Consider the following 15,960-nt stretch of genomic DNA (forward strand, 5'->3'; position numbering starts at 1 on the left):
ATAGACCTAATAAAGCAAGAGTATTATCCACCCACCAGAAGACACCAGATTTTCCTTCTTTTTTTAAAAAGTGGGAGCATGTTTACCAATTATGAGTTCTTTGATTAAAGTCACTGGGATTTGAACATAAATATTGTGAAATTGAGGATTACAAGCTTATGGTTAATTTTTGGGATGCATTGCTCATTCTGATAAACGCATTTCCTGAATTTGAATTAATGAACCCCACACAAGAACCTGTTTAATTGAAACCATGAATCATGTTGTTCCCAGTCAATGTATGGTATTGAGCCATCTGCAGTTCTCATGTTGACATTGAGAGCCTCCAATGAGATCATTGAGTGTAATTTTAACTGAAAAGTTATATGTTATCACTGTTATTCTTTGAGCATACATTGACAGGACAACATCCAGTTTCCAACATAAAAAAAGCAACTTGAGCTACTTTAATTTCCAACATTTCTCATTGTAAAATAATTTTATGCAGAGAATTCCCAGAATCTTCCACAACAATGCAATGAAACGCAACATACCTGTTCCGGTAGAGGTGTATTTTCTCAAGTCTTTAGTCTTGACCATGTTTCTTCTTAGTTATAACTGGTTCTCTCAGATGATCACCCAGCTCCTAGTCAGAGGAATCTCCACACCCGTCTCCATGCAGACAAAGTTTGACACATGGACTCATAGATACCAGATAAGACTTTCTGCACATCAGCTATTCATCTCCCTCCTTAGATATCTAGAATAAACACACAACCCCACAAGATAACCAGGAGAAGAGATACATTATATTTTATTGGACATTAAGTATAAACAAAGGAGTGGCTTTAAAAAGCCAAACATAAAGACAGCAACACTCAATATACTTCAAGTGAAATAGAATGACTGCAAACTCAGAGAAGCAGTGTGAGGTACTGTGCAGTAATGGGGTCAGGAGAACCACCATGCCTCAGAGGGCTCCCCTTACTGCCCCCCTACTCCCCTATAGAAGGTCTGGCGCCAAGGACTGTGTAGTGTAGAGTGAACAGACAGCAAAACAGGTTGGGAAGAGCAAGATGTTTATGTAACTGAAGTCAGGACAAGAACACCGTAACCTGCCTCTGGGTGAACTGGATCATCTTAAGGAATATGCTTTTTTTGTTTGATTTAAGAGCTTTAGCAGTTTCTCTTTAATTACATTACAGTACTTTGGTTACAACTGGGGACCTGCCACATATTCTTTAAGAATAGAAAAACATGTTTTCAGGGACTCAAGTGTATCATGTAACCACCAAGTTGGGCAGTCCGTAGATAATGTAGTTGTAGGCTGAGAGCGGGGGAGGCTTGCGGTGCAGTGGGTCGTCCAAGCTCTCAGCCCTTCCTGAGTCAGAACCCACACGTGAAACAGCATCTGCAGAGGACAGAGCCTCAGTGATGGAGCATGGGGGAATGAACATACATAATGTACTTTATTCACTTGCAAAAAAAAAGGTCGAATAAAGCACGGATAGGCACAGGCCGCACACATAAGCTGAACAGGCAACCGCAGCACTGAAAAAGAAAAGTGTTAAAGAATACCATTTGATGCAGGAGTAGCTTTCGCATCTTGGTCTTTGCTTTGAACTTCTCCTTTCCTAAGGGAATGGACAGCCTGGCCAGATGTTAGTCCTACCCTCAGGAGATCTACAACAGGCACACACACGCACGCACGCACACACACACTTTGCATTATTATTATTCCAGGTGTGTATGCATGTGTGTGTGTGTGTGTGTGTGTACAGCACACATCTGCATACAGGCAGTCTATTTAACACCCACTGTCCATGATGGCATCCATGTTGCAAACATTTCTCTGGAGGCTGCTGTGCCACTGGTTTAGGGTGACGCAGCGCACCCCACTTAGACTCAGCAGCAGGACTGTCTCCAGGGGTTTCTCCAAGGCCATGTGTCTCTCACTGGGACGACACAGGAGGCCAACAAGGAAGCACAGAAAGACAGATGAGAGCTTGAGGCACAGGAATAGGTTACTCATAGGTTCCTCCTGACAAACATTCTGGACGAGCATCATGGTTTGATATTTGTGTATAGGGATTTGTCCTGTGGTAACAGCTGAGTTAAGTACCTGGCAGGCTTTGTGCATGAGGGACATTACTAATTCAATAAATGGTAGAAAGTGGAGCCGTTATGTTACCTCTTGTTCACGTCAAGCTTGGATTGACGGAGCATGCTGGCGCTATTCTGGACCAGGTCAAACAGGACGGCCATCTGGCATTCTGATAATGGAACAGCAAATCCCCCCAAAATGATTTTTGTCTTTCTCTTGATATGTTTGCATGCAAGTTTAACAAGTTACTTAAAAATTGAATGGGTACACCCGAAAAGTTATTGGCAAAGAAAAACTGCTAATTTACACTAAGTACACTTTTCCTAAAAGAGCATCAATGTATCCCAGCTAATTATTGAAGCAGCCACTGGGGCTTGAGCGCATGCAGAGTAAGATAACTCATTCTGCCCTGTCATCTCTCTCTGAGGCCAAATCTGCCATCGCCTGCTAACACCCAGTTCCTTCTGGCATGGTGATTGAGTGTGCTGGCTTGTTAGGGACTAACAGCTGTTATGCAGACTATAGTGTCATACATACTATAGTTAGCAGTGCTAACACTCAGCTAGCGGGTGGTGTGATTGTCAAGCCCAAGGCTATGCGTAAGGTCAGCTTGACTTCCTGTCAATCAGATCAAATAAATCCAGCATCACTCAACCCTTGCTTCCTTTGTTTTTGTGTGGGTCAGAGAACAAAAAAAAATAGTCGAGCTAAGCTGCCAGCAACAGCCCTGAAAAGCATTTGAAAGGTGTGAAAAGTTGAAAGGCGGTTTGTGGCGTGTGATCATTTATTTAAGGAATGTTATAAAAGCACATCTAATAAATGAATGGAGACAGCAGTCTGTAACAAGAGGGCAGAGTCTCCTTGTCCCTAAAATACAAGGGTCTGTGATATACACTAAGGAAATCAAAATACTGAAAAGCTTTGGTTATAAATAACAGTTCACTAATCAGTTAAAGAAAGTTCTGCAATGAGGACAGCGATTTTTCCCCAAAAATTATTTGTTACCCAAAGTGACCTTACAAAATAAGCTACAGTCTCCTGTGTATTTTAAATCTGTGTGCATTGTTTACATGACACATAGTGACCAAGAAAGGTGTTTGTCAATGGAAATGCCAGTCTGCATTGACAGGTCACAGGTGGTGGTCTGTCAGAATCCGACACAATGACAGGCTGAAACAGAACAGGCAGTGGTGCTGTCTGCTTGGTGGTTCAATACAGAATCAATATAGTTTGACACCTTATTCCCCTGTGCCTGCAGTGTAATTACTAATTAATTCTCTTTAACAAGGGACTTGACATATTTTGATGACTGTGATTAATATGATCCAACTCACAGCACTAAATTATGTGAAGTAGTGAAAACTTTGACTACATATTGCAATTTACTCCTTTCAATCTCGGATTCAATTCTGCAAAAGCCTTGTTAAACTTTAGCATTTTTTTTTGCCACTAATTAAATCACATTGATTTCACATTGCTGTGGGTTCCTCTAAATTTAACGGCTCAGGGAATTAAAGATTGATGTGTTTAAAGAGATTAACTCTCCTGCTCCATTTACTGCTTACATAAGAGCCACACAGCCATGTTTATAAATGTAATCATTCATCCTCACCATTTGACTCAAAAAAACAGCTTTTAGATGAATAAATCGTGTTACCATTATATTTATATTGTTATCATTTATCATCAAAGCGGTTCAGATTTTGATGTACCATTTGAGAAAGTTTTTAATGAAGGTTCTGTCAGTAGTAAGATGTTTGCAAATTAGAACAAGTTGTTTTCTTTCCTTTTTTGTTGCTTTTGAGTAATGTACGTTGCACCAGAACTCTGGAGGAGGCATAACTTCAGCTAACTAAGAGGAATAGGTACGTGTGTCAGGTGGGTTTGAGATTGTGTGTTTTGGATTAGAATCAAAAGGCTTGAGCAACATAGGTTCTGGACTGGCTCTGCAAAAGGTCTGAGATTGTGTGTTTTGGATTGCTCTTTAAAAGGCTTGAGCTCATCATAGGTTCTGGGCTGCTCTAAAGGGTTGGACTGTGGCTCGAGATACCGCAAAGACTGCGGCTTGTGTGTTCTGGATTACCGCAAAGACTGCGGCTTGTGTGTTCTGGATTACCGCAAAGACTGTGGCCTGTGTTCAGAAGGGTTTCATTACTTTTATTACTTATACTATTGTTTTTATTGATTTTATGTAAAGCACTTTGAGCTGCAATTCTTGTATGAAATGTGCTATATACATAAAGTCTTATTATTATTACTGTTTTGTTACGGTTCTGGCGTCTTTTAGGGTAATGCAATTTTTCTGAGAATCAGTCTGCATACCAATAGGTATTTGATAGAGGTTAAAATATTGTGCGATAAAAGAAAATCACATTCTTTGTGTGTTTTCAAAACAAACCGGGAGGCCATGAGAAAAGGTAGAAGTCAGATCTAGTACCAGATAAGTTCAGGGCAGTCAGCGTGGCAGGAGGGATGTTGGCCAGGAAGCGCTCCATTCCATGGAAGATGAAAGCACTGCCGCTTGTCAGCAGCTGTTCCACCTCGGCAACACTGACACACAAGCAGAACAGTTAGCCTAATAGTTTGTGCAAACACATAGTTAAATCCCTCAGGTTACGGTGCGATGTCCGCCTTGGTCTCAGCAGTAGCCATGCAAAACACGATAGTACAGCATTGTATGTTATAAGGATAACATTGTTACCCTTATATACTGTTGCATTGGATCTCAGTGATTGGATGAATGTGCTTAGTTGTACAGTTTATAACCCTTGACACTTAGTCTGGCCTCTAACCTGGGTGTGCATTCACCCCCCATGAAGCCTTCCCAGAATGGTGTGAACTGCTGGCTGTGGGCCTCCAGAGTCCTCTTCATCCTCTCAGACAGGCTAGCACCCTCTGGGACCCAGATGGAGTTGAACAAACACAAAATCAGTTCCAGTTCGTCAACAACAAGGCAGTCTTATTATAAAAGCACCTATTAATAGAAACCCTCTGTGTGTTTTTTTTTTATCGTCGTCGGAGTTGGGTAGACGCCACCATGGAGGAAGCACAGTAAAAGATGCTAAGGAAGGAGGAGGGGGACAGATACGAAGGGCAGTTGGACTTGCCAAGGACACACAAGAGGTTCGCCAAACAGAACATTAATCACTGTTCTACTCTCCCCTGGCTGAGCTTGGAAGGACTCTGCTGGATGCACAAAGCCCCAGCAGAGCTGCTCATGCAGACACCTACAGTCCATGGATAACAGGGTAAAGGCCATTAAGCTTATTAAGTCATTTGTTGAGGTATTTTCATGCTCATTAAACCAGAGATACCCAGGGATAATAAATGGGATGAAAACATTGTTATCTTTTGATATCCTTCTACCCGATTTAAGGCCCCTCTTTATGGCCTGTATTCTGGGATGTCACGGTATGTAGCAACATGCCCACAGCGCAAGATCATAAAGATAACAAGATGGAACACTCAGAACAGAGCTCATTGTCAGGACCCTTCAGTTGAAAATGGAATGTGCAGTTTTAATGAAACGTTCAATCTTTTTAGCCCAAGAAACAAACTTTCTGTTTAACGGATAACATATTTGGGAAATCACAAATGATGGTGATAGCTAACAGAGATCACATCCACCTACCAAATTCTCCTTCGTCATAAGGGTCGATGATATCTGAAAAGGTGCATTAAGGAGAACATTTCAAAAAGGCACATTTTCCAAATGTGTAGGGAAACACAAGTGATGACATTGTTTAATGTTAATGATTGAGAGGATACATTTGATCTTGTGTGTGTCAACCGGATGGGTGTTCGGAGGCAACACACGATTTACAGGCACCTGGGGAACAAGATTATTTTCATCAGCCAAATATATGCCTAAAGCTAGTAAAGGTACAGTATTTAAACATCAACAATTTAGCCAATAAGACAGATAGATAGCTCAAAAGAGAGGGTGAGAGAGAGAGAGAACGAAGGAGAGAGGGACGACTGAGAGAGGGACGACTTAGAGAGGGACGACTTAGAGAGAGAGAGAGAGAGAGAGAGAGAGAGAGAGAGAGAGAGAGAGAGAGAGAGAGAGAGAGAGAGAGAGAGAGGGAGAGAGAGAGAATCTTGCCAGTGCTGACGGCAGGTAATAGTTTTGTGCCTGTATCTGACAGGCCCAGATTAATTGACTGAACTTACCACTTTGATGGCTTTGCTTTGATCTCCTTTTCCCTTGGCTCCCTTTCCACCTTTGGTCTCCTTTTTATTGTCACTTTCAACTGTTACAAACAGGATGCAGAATTAATACAGAAAGCAGTTGTCTGGAAAGATAAATTACACTGCATTTTGACTGTGTGCCCCCCACACCACCCACTCCCCCAACAAGTTAACTTTGTGGTTTATTCGCATAGCCAATGACATTTGGCATCATTGACTGGATCACAAACAATTAATTGCCCAGCAGCCCTTACCATTAGGCTTAACATAAATGACCCCTCAAATCAAATAGTTCTTTCAAAGAACATATGCATTTTCTTCCTAAAAGCAGGATTTGTCTTGTAAGCTCCCCTTCATCTGGGGCATGTTTTATGAAAAATACTGCTCAGAATAACAAATAGTAATTTCCAAAATTGGCTTTAGCCAATCCATTTTCTTGAGACAGTGGTAAAGTACAGATGTCAAAATTATGCTAATGTGGCTCTGAGGTGACGGCAGATATTCAGTTTGGTTTGATCCTCAACGATTCAACCGACCCTCTCTCCTTACACCATGTGTATGAGCACATTAATAACACAGCATACTGTACTGTACACACACACACACTAATACACACCCTCCAGAATCAGTGCAGATGTCTCTGCTAATTTAATGCTAACCTTTGTAACATCCGCTGGCGTTATGCAAATGATTCAACCTTTTAAAAAGGTAGACAAGCTGCCTGAACATTAGGCTCAAATACAAGATTCTCCATCTTCATTGTCTCTGCATTACAATCTCCGCATGTGCAGAAAATACCACGGCCATTATTTAAAAGACCAGGAACTTGTTTATTTTTTTGTTAACTTCATTTCGAAATACAAGACCTTGGCAGGATGTACTGTAGGATATCCTTGTCTCTTGATGATATCTAAAACAAATTCAACATTTAAATTATTACCGGTAAATGGTTTTACTTCTATTATGCAAGAGTGGCAGTACATTTTATTTAGGAAAATATCTATGGATGGTTGTCTATTACATGCAACTATCGTTTTTCCCATACTGATTCAGTGGATTCTCAGATTCTGCAGTCCACTGGGGTTTACAGTACAGTATACAATGGAGAGGCCTAGAAACAGACCATAGAGACAGGAAAGGAAGCAAGATGGCTCTCGATTATAAGACTGTAATGGCCTGTCATGCATGCCTCTCTCTCAACATTATTTTCATTAAACAATGTCCCTTGTTTATTTCCAACCAATAGACATAACATTTTGGTAAAGGGCTTTTTTTTACTTTTAAATCATATTGAATTAGATTATACTAAAATGGGAGCGCGTGTGTGCAGTCCAGGGTTTCCTGCTGCACTTTAGGCAGCCGCCGAAGCAAGACACGCCTGCCGCCTTAACTACGTAGTCAATTTTTTAAATCGATATCCGCCATGTTACTCTGTTTTCTCCCTTTCATTCCAAACCGTGACCAACGCCAGTCTCCCTTCTCTGCAGAACGCATTAGTCTATCGCACAAACAAGCCCCCCCCCCACCCTTTTCTGCGGAAACCCTGCAGTCTGTAATGTACTCCACTCTGCATTTCCAAAGGTGTGGTGAACAGCGGCTGCCAGTCAACAAGAAAGAAACCTATCAACAATATTATTCATTATATTTCTAATAATTTGGCATGATGCAATTTAAATAGGAATGGAGCTCGGGCAGAATCATTGGTTGCTATTAAAAAAGTTAAAAGAGGTTCATAATCTTTTTGGTACTTGTTGGGTAAGAGCTGGTGTTGGGCCAAGATGCTTATGTAAGGGATCATTGAGTTTGTTGAATCATTAGGGGTGCTGTTGTTGATAGACAGCCTTCGTCCACTTTGACTTTTCATATGACATTGTCTGTGTTCAATTAAGCGATGTGAAGATTTTGACATTGTCTGTGTTCAATTAAGCAGATGGGAAGATTAGAAGGAATTAAAGGTGGATTTAACATTTGAAGTACAGCAGTTGAGGCATTTCAATGTGTCATTTTAGTTGGCTGGGACTTGTCAGGGGAACATCCTGACACTTAATCCTAACTGTACTTCATGTCATTAAAACTGTATTAGTATTCAAAACAATTTAACGAGGCTTTGCCAAATGGTTGAATGGGCAGAAAGGGATTAAAGCATGTAGAGCAGGGACCCTCTGGATGGGCTTAGACTCGCCTACAATATCCCGTGACTTCCATGGCCACGAGCCAGCCAGTCAGGATGTTTCTGTGCTCCAAATGTGTGCCTGTATGTGATAATGAGCCACTTTGAATCATTGATGAACACTTGGATGGAACCATTTGCAAACGTGATGTCTAAGCCTGCGGATGTCCCCCCCCCCCCCGGCAGCGGAGGTGTGTCTGACCTGGCTGCTCCTTCCTGTGCAGGCGAGAGTGCAGGAGCTGCAGGGAGAGGTCACGGGACACGGAGCTCAGGCCCTCGTCCTGCAGGCCGGACAAGGCCTCCAGAGGCAGCTCCATCAGCGGCCCATCAGCTAGGAGCACCACACACTCCCCCAGCTCTGCGGGAGAGCCCACTGCACACACACACATCAACCGTCTTCATTTCGTGAGGCAATGTTTGTTTGCACGCAATAAATCCATCTCATTAATCACTGGAGGTTATTTTGGAGGAAACACAGGGAAGAATGCTACCGAGGTTCTTCCCTCATCCCCCTTTGGTGACAACATTCATAATGTTATAATGAATGGATTGCATTTTATAATGAATGGATTGCATAATGAAAGGTTTGCAAGGACAAACGTCCGGTACCTGAGTACTGTCCCCGGGTCATTAGTCTAAGCCCGTTTACTCAAAGCTTGATTTGGATCAGAGGAGTCGGGGCAGTTTAGATAAAGAAGTTCTTATCTTAGTAAAGACCCAGAAGTGGGATCACTGGCCACGAGCAGGTACAAGGTACAATGAAGACAGCTCTCCTGCTCTGAAGAGCCCTCCCCTGATCCATACCCTGTATAGACCTTCCACTGCCCCCGGAGGAGCCTAACTATCAGACTGCTCAAGCGAGCACGCACCCCTTAGACCTTTATCTGGGCCGGCTTTCTCTTCCTTTTCTTTGGGCTTGCTGGACTCGGGGATGGATATCGATGGAGTCTGGTGCCTGAGTGGGAGAGATAAGGAGAGGGGAACAGTAGGGCCACAGGAGGGACCTGGCCTAGACGTGAGGAAATGAGAGGAAGCAAACGAGGGCCTGGGGAAAGAGGCGGAGGAGGTGGGCCGCGGACTGTGCAGGCAGTCTCACACCGTCTCCACCAAACATGCTACCGTAGGTAGGAGAGTTCACTGCACACACACGTCTACAAATGTGTCTACACACACACACACAAGCAGGCACACCAAAGTTGTTTGATCGAAATCTACAATTCACTATGCAATAAAGCCGAAGACCAACTTTGAATAATAAGGCACCACACATCCACGCATCAAAGATTTCTGTCAGTCAAAACCCCCCAAAAACGATACCATTACTATTCTAGTGGGTGTGCAAAGCAGGAAGTCGCGACAGGGTACCTGAGGCCTGAAAATTCAAACTGAGAGAGAGCTGGATGCAGGTAGACCTCCATCTCATGCACCACCTCTCTGAAGAGAGATTCCAGCCCATCTTCCGAGGTGCATTTCTTTACGTGGGGAGGGAGAGAGGGAGAGGGAGAGAGAAAGAAATTGCACAGCGAGTGGGAATACAGTATAACCTGAGCAACATTTATCTGGAGTGCTGTGTCAGGACTGTGATTATGCAGGCCAGGGAGAACCGTATTTACACATTGAAAAACCTCAGCGTCAGTGTATCTGGGGAGTCAGTGTATATGGGGATTGGATGTATACAGGATCATCGCTCTAGCCCCACTTTATTTATAAGGCTAGTGGCAATGTTAATGAAGAGAGAGAGAGAGAGGGTGGGAGGTCTGTCAGAGTTCACCACCTACGGGAGGGGTGTGACGCTCGCCAACAGCCCCCGGGCGGTTGTGGTTGCCGTGCCAACGGGCCTCCTTGAGCAGGGCGTGTCTCGTCTGGTGGTGGAAGGCCTTCATCTTGGCACGGAGGGCCAGCAGGGCCCCAGGGTGGACGGAGACCTTGGCGACCCGACTGCAGACCAGTGTACCTGCTGCACAACACACACACACACGCACCCACACACACACACAAACACACACACACAGTGTAATTGGTCCCCCGGAGCTCCCCTCATCCTCAAACTCAACTCGGAGCCTCTGTCCCCCCTTTCAACCCCACACACACACACACTTTTCTTTGTGATTATTTAATTTGCTCTCCTATTCCTAAAACAAGTCTGTGGCTTTCTTTAAGGGAGCCCCCCCCCCCCCGAAAGGTCATTTGAGGAGGTTTTATGCAAATGCTTGTTTTGTTATTTTTGGACATTTGAAGGCCGGTATTCCCCTGCTTGGCTGGGGCTGCGAGGTTTAAAGGTCGGTCCAGGTGTCTCAGTCTGTGGCTCATCCCCGCTGCCTCTTCCTCTTCATTAACTCGGAACCTTTCCCAGGCTGTGTTGTTAGGCGGAGACCTGACTTGCTAATAAATGTTATGCTGGAACGTATTCCGTTACTATTGAATGCGGTGACGTGTGGGGTGCAAAGGCTGCTGTGTGTCATATCAATGGAACATTCTCCCTGACCTGGGAAACTCAATACACGGCGTGTAGAACAGTTACAGTACAGCCTCGTGACGCACGTACAAAGTGATGTGGGTAATTGCTGTCTCTTTAATGTGACTCGATTGATCCGAGCCATTTTAATTTGAACATAGTGTCCAAATGAAAGATTTCCTCACCTGATCCCTGCATGGCCTTTCCCTTCTGACTCTCAGTATGTTTGCTCCTCTCATAGAAAGCTGCATAGAGGACTGATCTAGAAAAGAGACACATATGTCACATGCGCTTGTGTGCTTTATGAAAATGACATTCGTGGAGATATGTTCACAGTATACTATAAACACTGCTTCCGAGGTTGCATACCATTAGCCCTCGAGTGGTGTGTTATGAAACTGCATGCACTTCTGCTCTAGATGAGGCGGCTTGCTAAACCCAAGGTGACGTATGACCCACGGTCACACACATTAAGTCTATGCGACACGAACAGATGCGGCCAGATAGAGTGAGTGTGTGTGTGTGTAGGGGGGGGGGGGGGGGGGGGGGTTACGGGGACAGAAGAGAGAGAGTGACAGAAGGGGAAAGAGAGAGTGAAAGAGAGAGGGAGATGCACAGAGAGAGAGATACAGAGCGAGAGAGAGCGACATAGCGAGAGATAGAGAGAGAGAGCAAGAGAGCGAGAGCGAGAGAGAGCACACCTGTCCTCTGAGTGCTGAAGCAGCAGGATCTTCATGTTGGATGGCAGCTCTCCTAACAGACTCAGGTGGTTGGGGTTTACTGACAGGTGGCTATAAACCTTTAGAAGGTTCACAAAACAGACATGCTTGTTGAGCAATTCAAATCCATGGCTGTCAACAATTTCAATATTAATTTGCCAAATACTTTACATAGCAAAGAATTACATTGACATCTACTTTACATTAAGCATTGGCAAAAATAACAATTCGAATTACAAGAACCATAAATCAAGATTCGGGGGGCTCATTGCAACCGTTCTCTTCCATAAAGTGTGAGTGTCGAGTGGAGTGTTGAGTACCTGAGAGAGGCTGTGGAGGGAGTCCTCGGCCGCCCCCAGCAGCCTCCTGGGGATGTCCTCCTGGGTGATGAGCAGGTTCCTGTGCAGGTTGAGCAGGGCAGAGAGCCGGGACACACGGGTGTCTGAGCAGGCTGAGCTCACAACGTCAGCCAGCAGACACACACAGGAGCAGCTCTGGGAGCAGAGAGAAGGAGAGAGGGAGAGAGAGGGAGAGAGTGGGAGAGAGACAGAGAGAGGGAGAGCAATGGGGAGCGAGAGAAGGAGAAAGAGAGCGTGAGACAGAAAAGGAAGAGAGAGACGATTAAGACTTAAACCACATTCCACAGGACAAAAGGACAATTCCATTTCCTTGCACACGCACGCAAACACTGAAACAGTGACAAGCACGCACGCACACTCACTCACTCACACACACACACACACCTACCTGTAGCAGGGCCATGTACTGACCAGTGGCCCCTGGGTCAAACTGGCCGTGGCACTCCAGCATGTCGAGGCAGGCTTGTGAGAGGATGGGAGTGGGCAGCCCGTGCTGCAGGCAGAGAGCGATGGCCTGGCCCAGGGTCTCCGTGGCCTGGGCCAGAAGCTCCTGGGCCGCACGCCTCCTCCCCTGCACAACACAAGACCACAACACAAGACCACACGCTGGGGCAGAAGTCGACCTACATGTGTGCGAGTGCGCGTTTGTGAGTGTGCGTTTGAAATCAAACGACCGCTTTCCTCCACCGCAGTTCCGACAAAGTTCAATCCACATTTGCGATTCTTTGTGAAACTTTCAGTGTAGGGGTGAAAGTCAAGGTGAAAGGGGATCTTAGGAGATATGCGGGAGGATGGTGGGAACCCTTTGAGCAGAGACATCACATTGGAGTGGATGGAGTGATAGGTCAGTGGTTAGCTGCTCTACCTGAAGCTCAGCACATTTGGCCGGGTATAGCCTGGGCTCCGTTCCGCTTGACTCCCCAACATTCTCTTCGGATAACTCATCGTCTCGTAGCGCTGGGGGGGCCTGGCCCCCGGGCCGGCTCTCCTCCTGCACGGGGTTCAGTTTAGGATCACACAGTATCACCGTCCGTTTGCAATCCGCTCATAAACACTGACAATAAAAAGCTGATCTCCACGGCTTAAAAGAAGTGAACCTACATCATCCCCGTAATCACTCTGAGCTAACCCCTCCTGTTGCCGTTCTAAGTGGTGTGTGTGTGTGTGTGTGTGTGCGTGTGCGCTTGTGTGTGTGAGTGGACATTTCCACCGTCAGTGGGTGGGTGTGTGTGTGCGTGTGTGTTTGTGTGCTTCTACCAAGTTGTGTCCATCCCAGAGGGAGGAAGGGTACAGAGGGTCCTTCTGCATGGCCAGCAGCCTCAGGCACTTTCCCATCAGGCCTAGGGAGTGGGCTCTGCTGTCCACACAGTCCAGGGACAGAGAGGTGACCGTGATCAGCTGACACAGAGCCACCTGCGCCAGGGTCCTGCCCACAGTCACCCATTCCTGGAGAAGAGAAAGCAATGGGATTACAGCAGGATAGGGAACAGAGGGGTCAGGGATGGATAGAATACTGGATAGACGGGTAGGAAACGATGTAAACAGGATCTGAGGAAAACAGGGCAAAGGACATGAGATATCACTTGAGATATCACACAACCTCTTTATATAACCATCCATTTGTACTCATACTTCTAAGCCAACACCTCTAATGAGTAGCCTGTCCACATGCAATGATTGAGGATGTTTCCTCAGACAACGATGCCAAATTTACTAAAGCACATTGATCGGCAATCTGGTCTTGGCTGCAGCTGAGCTTTCATCTCACAAGTAGGCTACATCCTCTTGTAGGTTGTCGGACAGATCTTCCTCTGAAAAAACAGTTATTTTACAATCATATAACAGGAGAGCCACAACACAGAGTGAGTCCTCTTGCAATAAAGCTTTATCACTGTCAGTATTGATCGGCCAATGGTTGAGATTAACACTGAGGAGAGAGGAGAGCAGGGAGAGACAGAACGAGGGGGAGAAGTGAGAGAAAATATGAGAGAGCGAGAGAGAGCGCGAGAGAGAGAGCGAGAGAGACAGACAGAGAGAGCGAGAGAGAGCGAGAGAGCGCCAGAGAGAACGACAGAGAGAGAGAGACAGACAGACAGAAAGCTTGACAGGGAGATGGGGGAATGTCCCTGTACTTACTGTAAGTCGCTCTGGATAAGAGCGTCTGCTAAAATGACTAAATGTAGATGGGGAAATCGACAGATAAAAGGAGTGGGAAAGACAGAATATGACAGAGGGAGAGAGAGCCGATAAAAAAACAAAAACAGAGAGCGAGAAAAGTGAGAGAGACATAATTTCAATCTTCTCAGAAGGACTACAGGCAGCCTGGAGTAATGTGTGCTGCTTACTCCACACCCCGAGAAAATCCCTGTCTGAGTCTCATCATCCAGACACATTAATATTAGATGGTCCATTCGAAATTCAAAAGAGGCTGGTTGACGCAATCGCCAATATCCCATCTGGTTCACCCCACATGCTTGAAATGTAATGAGCCGAGGAACAGAGTCGAGGAAATTGTAACGAGTCAGGTTATAGCTGATTCCCTTCCAGTAGCTAGAGTGCGGTTCGTGAGCGATGAGTGTGTCTGTGACTACGGGGCTTACCTGCTCCAATGAATTGAGGTCAGGTGTGCTGCGCCCAAACTCCTCCAGGGTCCTCTGTACAGAGCCCTTCCTGTCCTGGGCCAGGGCGAGCCTCTTCTCCTCCACACACACCTGCTCCAGCATGGTAAGAGACAACCGTGCCAGGGCCAGTCTCACACGCACCAGCACACGCATAGCTGGCAGGGCCAGGGGACGACCCTGCCACACACACACACACACACACGTTTTGGATATAAATGTGATTAAAAACCACCGCATGGTGAGAAGTCACACAGAGGCAAGAAGGCCAACGTGATGGTGCTCCGCACATTTCCTCTCTGAGGACATAAACAAGTGCTGTAGACCAGCATCAAAATGTCATCATGACATTTTCCTCAAAATAGTTTTGAAAGCCTGAGATCAGAATGTAATTTCCTATTGCGATGAAAAAGCTCATACAAACATCGACAAACACATTTCCCACGGAATACCAATGAAAGGATACAACATAGGTCTCGCCAAACACAGACAGTGGCTAGGCTAGGTGACTTTTAAACTGATATTGATTCGCTGATGATCATGTAAATGTGGCAATCTTTTCATTAAGACTTCAGTGTCGTTTCTGTGTAACATACTGAGGCAGCAGCACCATCTGCTGAGAGCACAGAGCTACAGTTACCATCTCCAGGTGAGACCAGACCGTCACACCAGATTATATCTACTGGATTCTCGTAGGGATTTCCAGCAGGTGGTTTAATAACCCGCTGTGTTGTTTTTCGAATGTTCTTGGGTGATCCGATCAAGCTGGGGTTCAAGATGGCAGCGTATGCCAGGCCTAGCTCATCTCTGACTCGCGTTCTTGGAGACCTCTGTCTGCATATGGCTTCTTGGATGATGTGTGTGGACGTTGATGCTGATCCATCTGGTGCTAGCTTTCAGAAAATGCCTTATCATATGTATGTCCCTGGGCCCTGTACATGAGATCTGGTCACAAACAGGTGGGTCCCTACACATGCATACACTAATGATTTGGCTGAGACATCAAACACAATCAAGCCCCCGAGATGATGACATTACTGAGGGATTGTGAACAGGCACAGCAGTGTCCTAACAAGGTTATGAATCTACTTATTTGCTCATTTAGGCTCATTGGCAACCTATACACGGCGCAATTTGACATCTGACATTTGCAAAAGTGTTGTATTATGAAACAACAAGGATGCAGCATTGAATCCATCACATGGGAGAACTAGCCAGTCCTAGCAGGAATGGATCCAGGGTTCCTGACAACCAGCCATAAACAAAACTGTTCACCAGGAAATTCAATTTCCCCAGCCCTGTAAACATGTTCAGTTACTTTCGAAATAGGATATCGTTTACTTGCCATCTGCATGTCCTGTCAGA

The 15,960-nt window shown here is 45.3% G+C and overlaps 1 protein-coding gene across 1 annotated transcript in view; it reads right to left on the bottom strand.

The window, feature by feature from the left end:
- Positions 1-803: 803 nt before the first annotated feature.
- The window catches only part of LOC136942740 (cilia- and flagella-associated protein 46), a 36,174-nt gene continuing 21,017 nt past the window's right edge, over positions 804-15,960 (bottom strand). Inside the window, exons 40-59 of the mRNA XM_067235710.1 lie at positions 14,578-14,784; positions 13,235-13,423; positions 12,843-12,968; positions 12,366-12,548; positions 11,939-12,112; positions 11,601-11,698; positions 11,085-11,161; positions 10,223-10,401; positions 9,810-9,916; positions 9,335-9,399; positions 8,647-8,817; positions 6,257-6,336; positions 5,852-5,912; positions 5,715-5,747; positions 4,876-4,978; positions 4,521-4,633; positions 2,171-2,252; positions 1,798-1,934; positions 1,558-1,662; positions 804-1,390 (exon numbers count right to left, since the gene is read on the bottom strand). Coding sequence (XP_067091811.1) covers positions 1,260-1,390; positions 1,558-1,662; positions 1,798-1,934; positions 2,171-2,252; positions 4,521-4,633; positions 4,876-4,978; positions 5,715-5,747; positions 5,852-5,912; positions 6,257-6,336; positions 8,647-8,817; positions 9,335-9,399; positions 9,810-9,916; positions 10,223-10,401; positions 11,085-11,161; positions 11,601-11,698; positions 11,939-12,112; positions 12,366-12,548; positions 12,843-12,968; positions 13,235-13,423; positions 14,578-14,784 — 2,421 coding nt within the window. The 3' untranslated portion in view covers positions 804-1,259. The remainder of the gene's footprint in view (positions 1,391-1,557; positions 1,663-1,797; positions 1,935-2,170; positions 2,253-4,520; positions 4,634-4,875; positions 4,979-5,714; positions 5,748-5,851; positions 5,913-6,256; positions 6,337-8,646; positions 8,818-9,334; positions 9,400-9,809; positions 9,917-10,222; positions 10,402-11,084; positions 11,162-11,600; positions 11,699-11,938; positions 12,113-12,365; positions 12,549-12,842; positions 12,969-13,234; positions 13,424-14,577; positions 14,785-15,960) is intronic.

Source organism: Osmerus mordax, chromosome 5, assembly GCF_038355195.1.
Source record: "Osmerus mordax isolate fOsmMor3 chromosome 5, fOsmMor3.pri, whole genome shotgun sequence".
NCBI classification, from domain to species: domain Eukaryota; kingdom Metazoa; phylum Chordata; class Actinopteri; order Osmeriformes; family Osmeridae; genus Osmerus; species Osmerus mordax.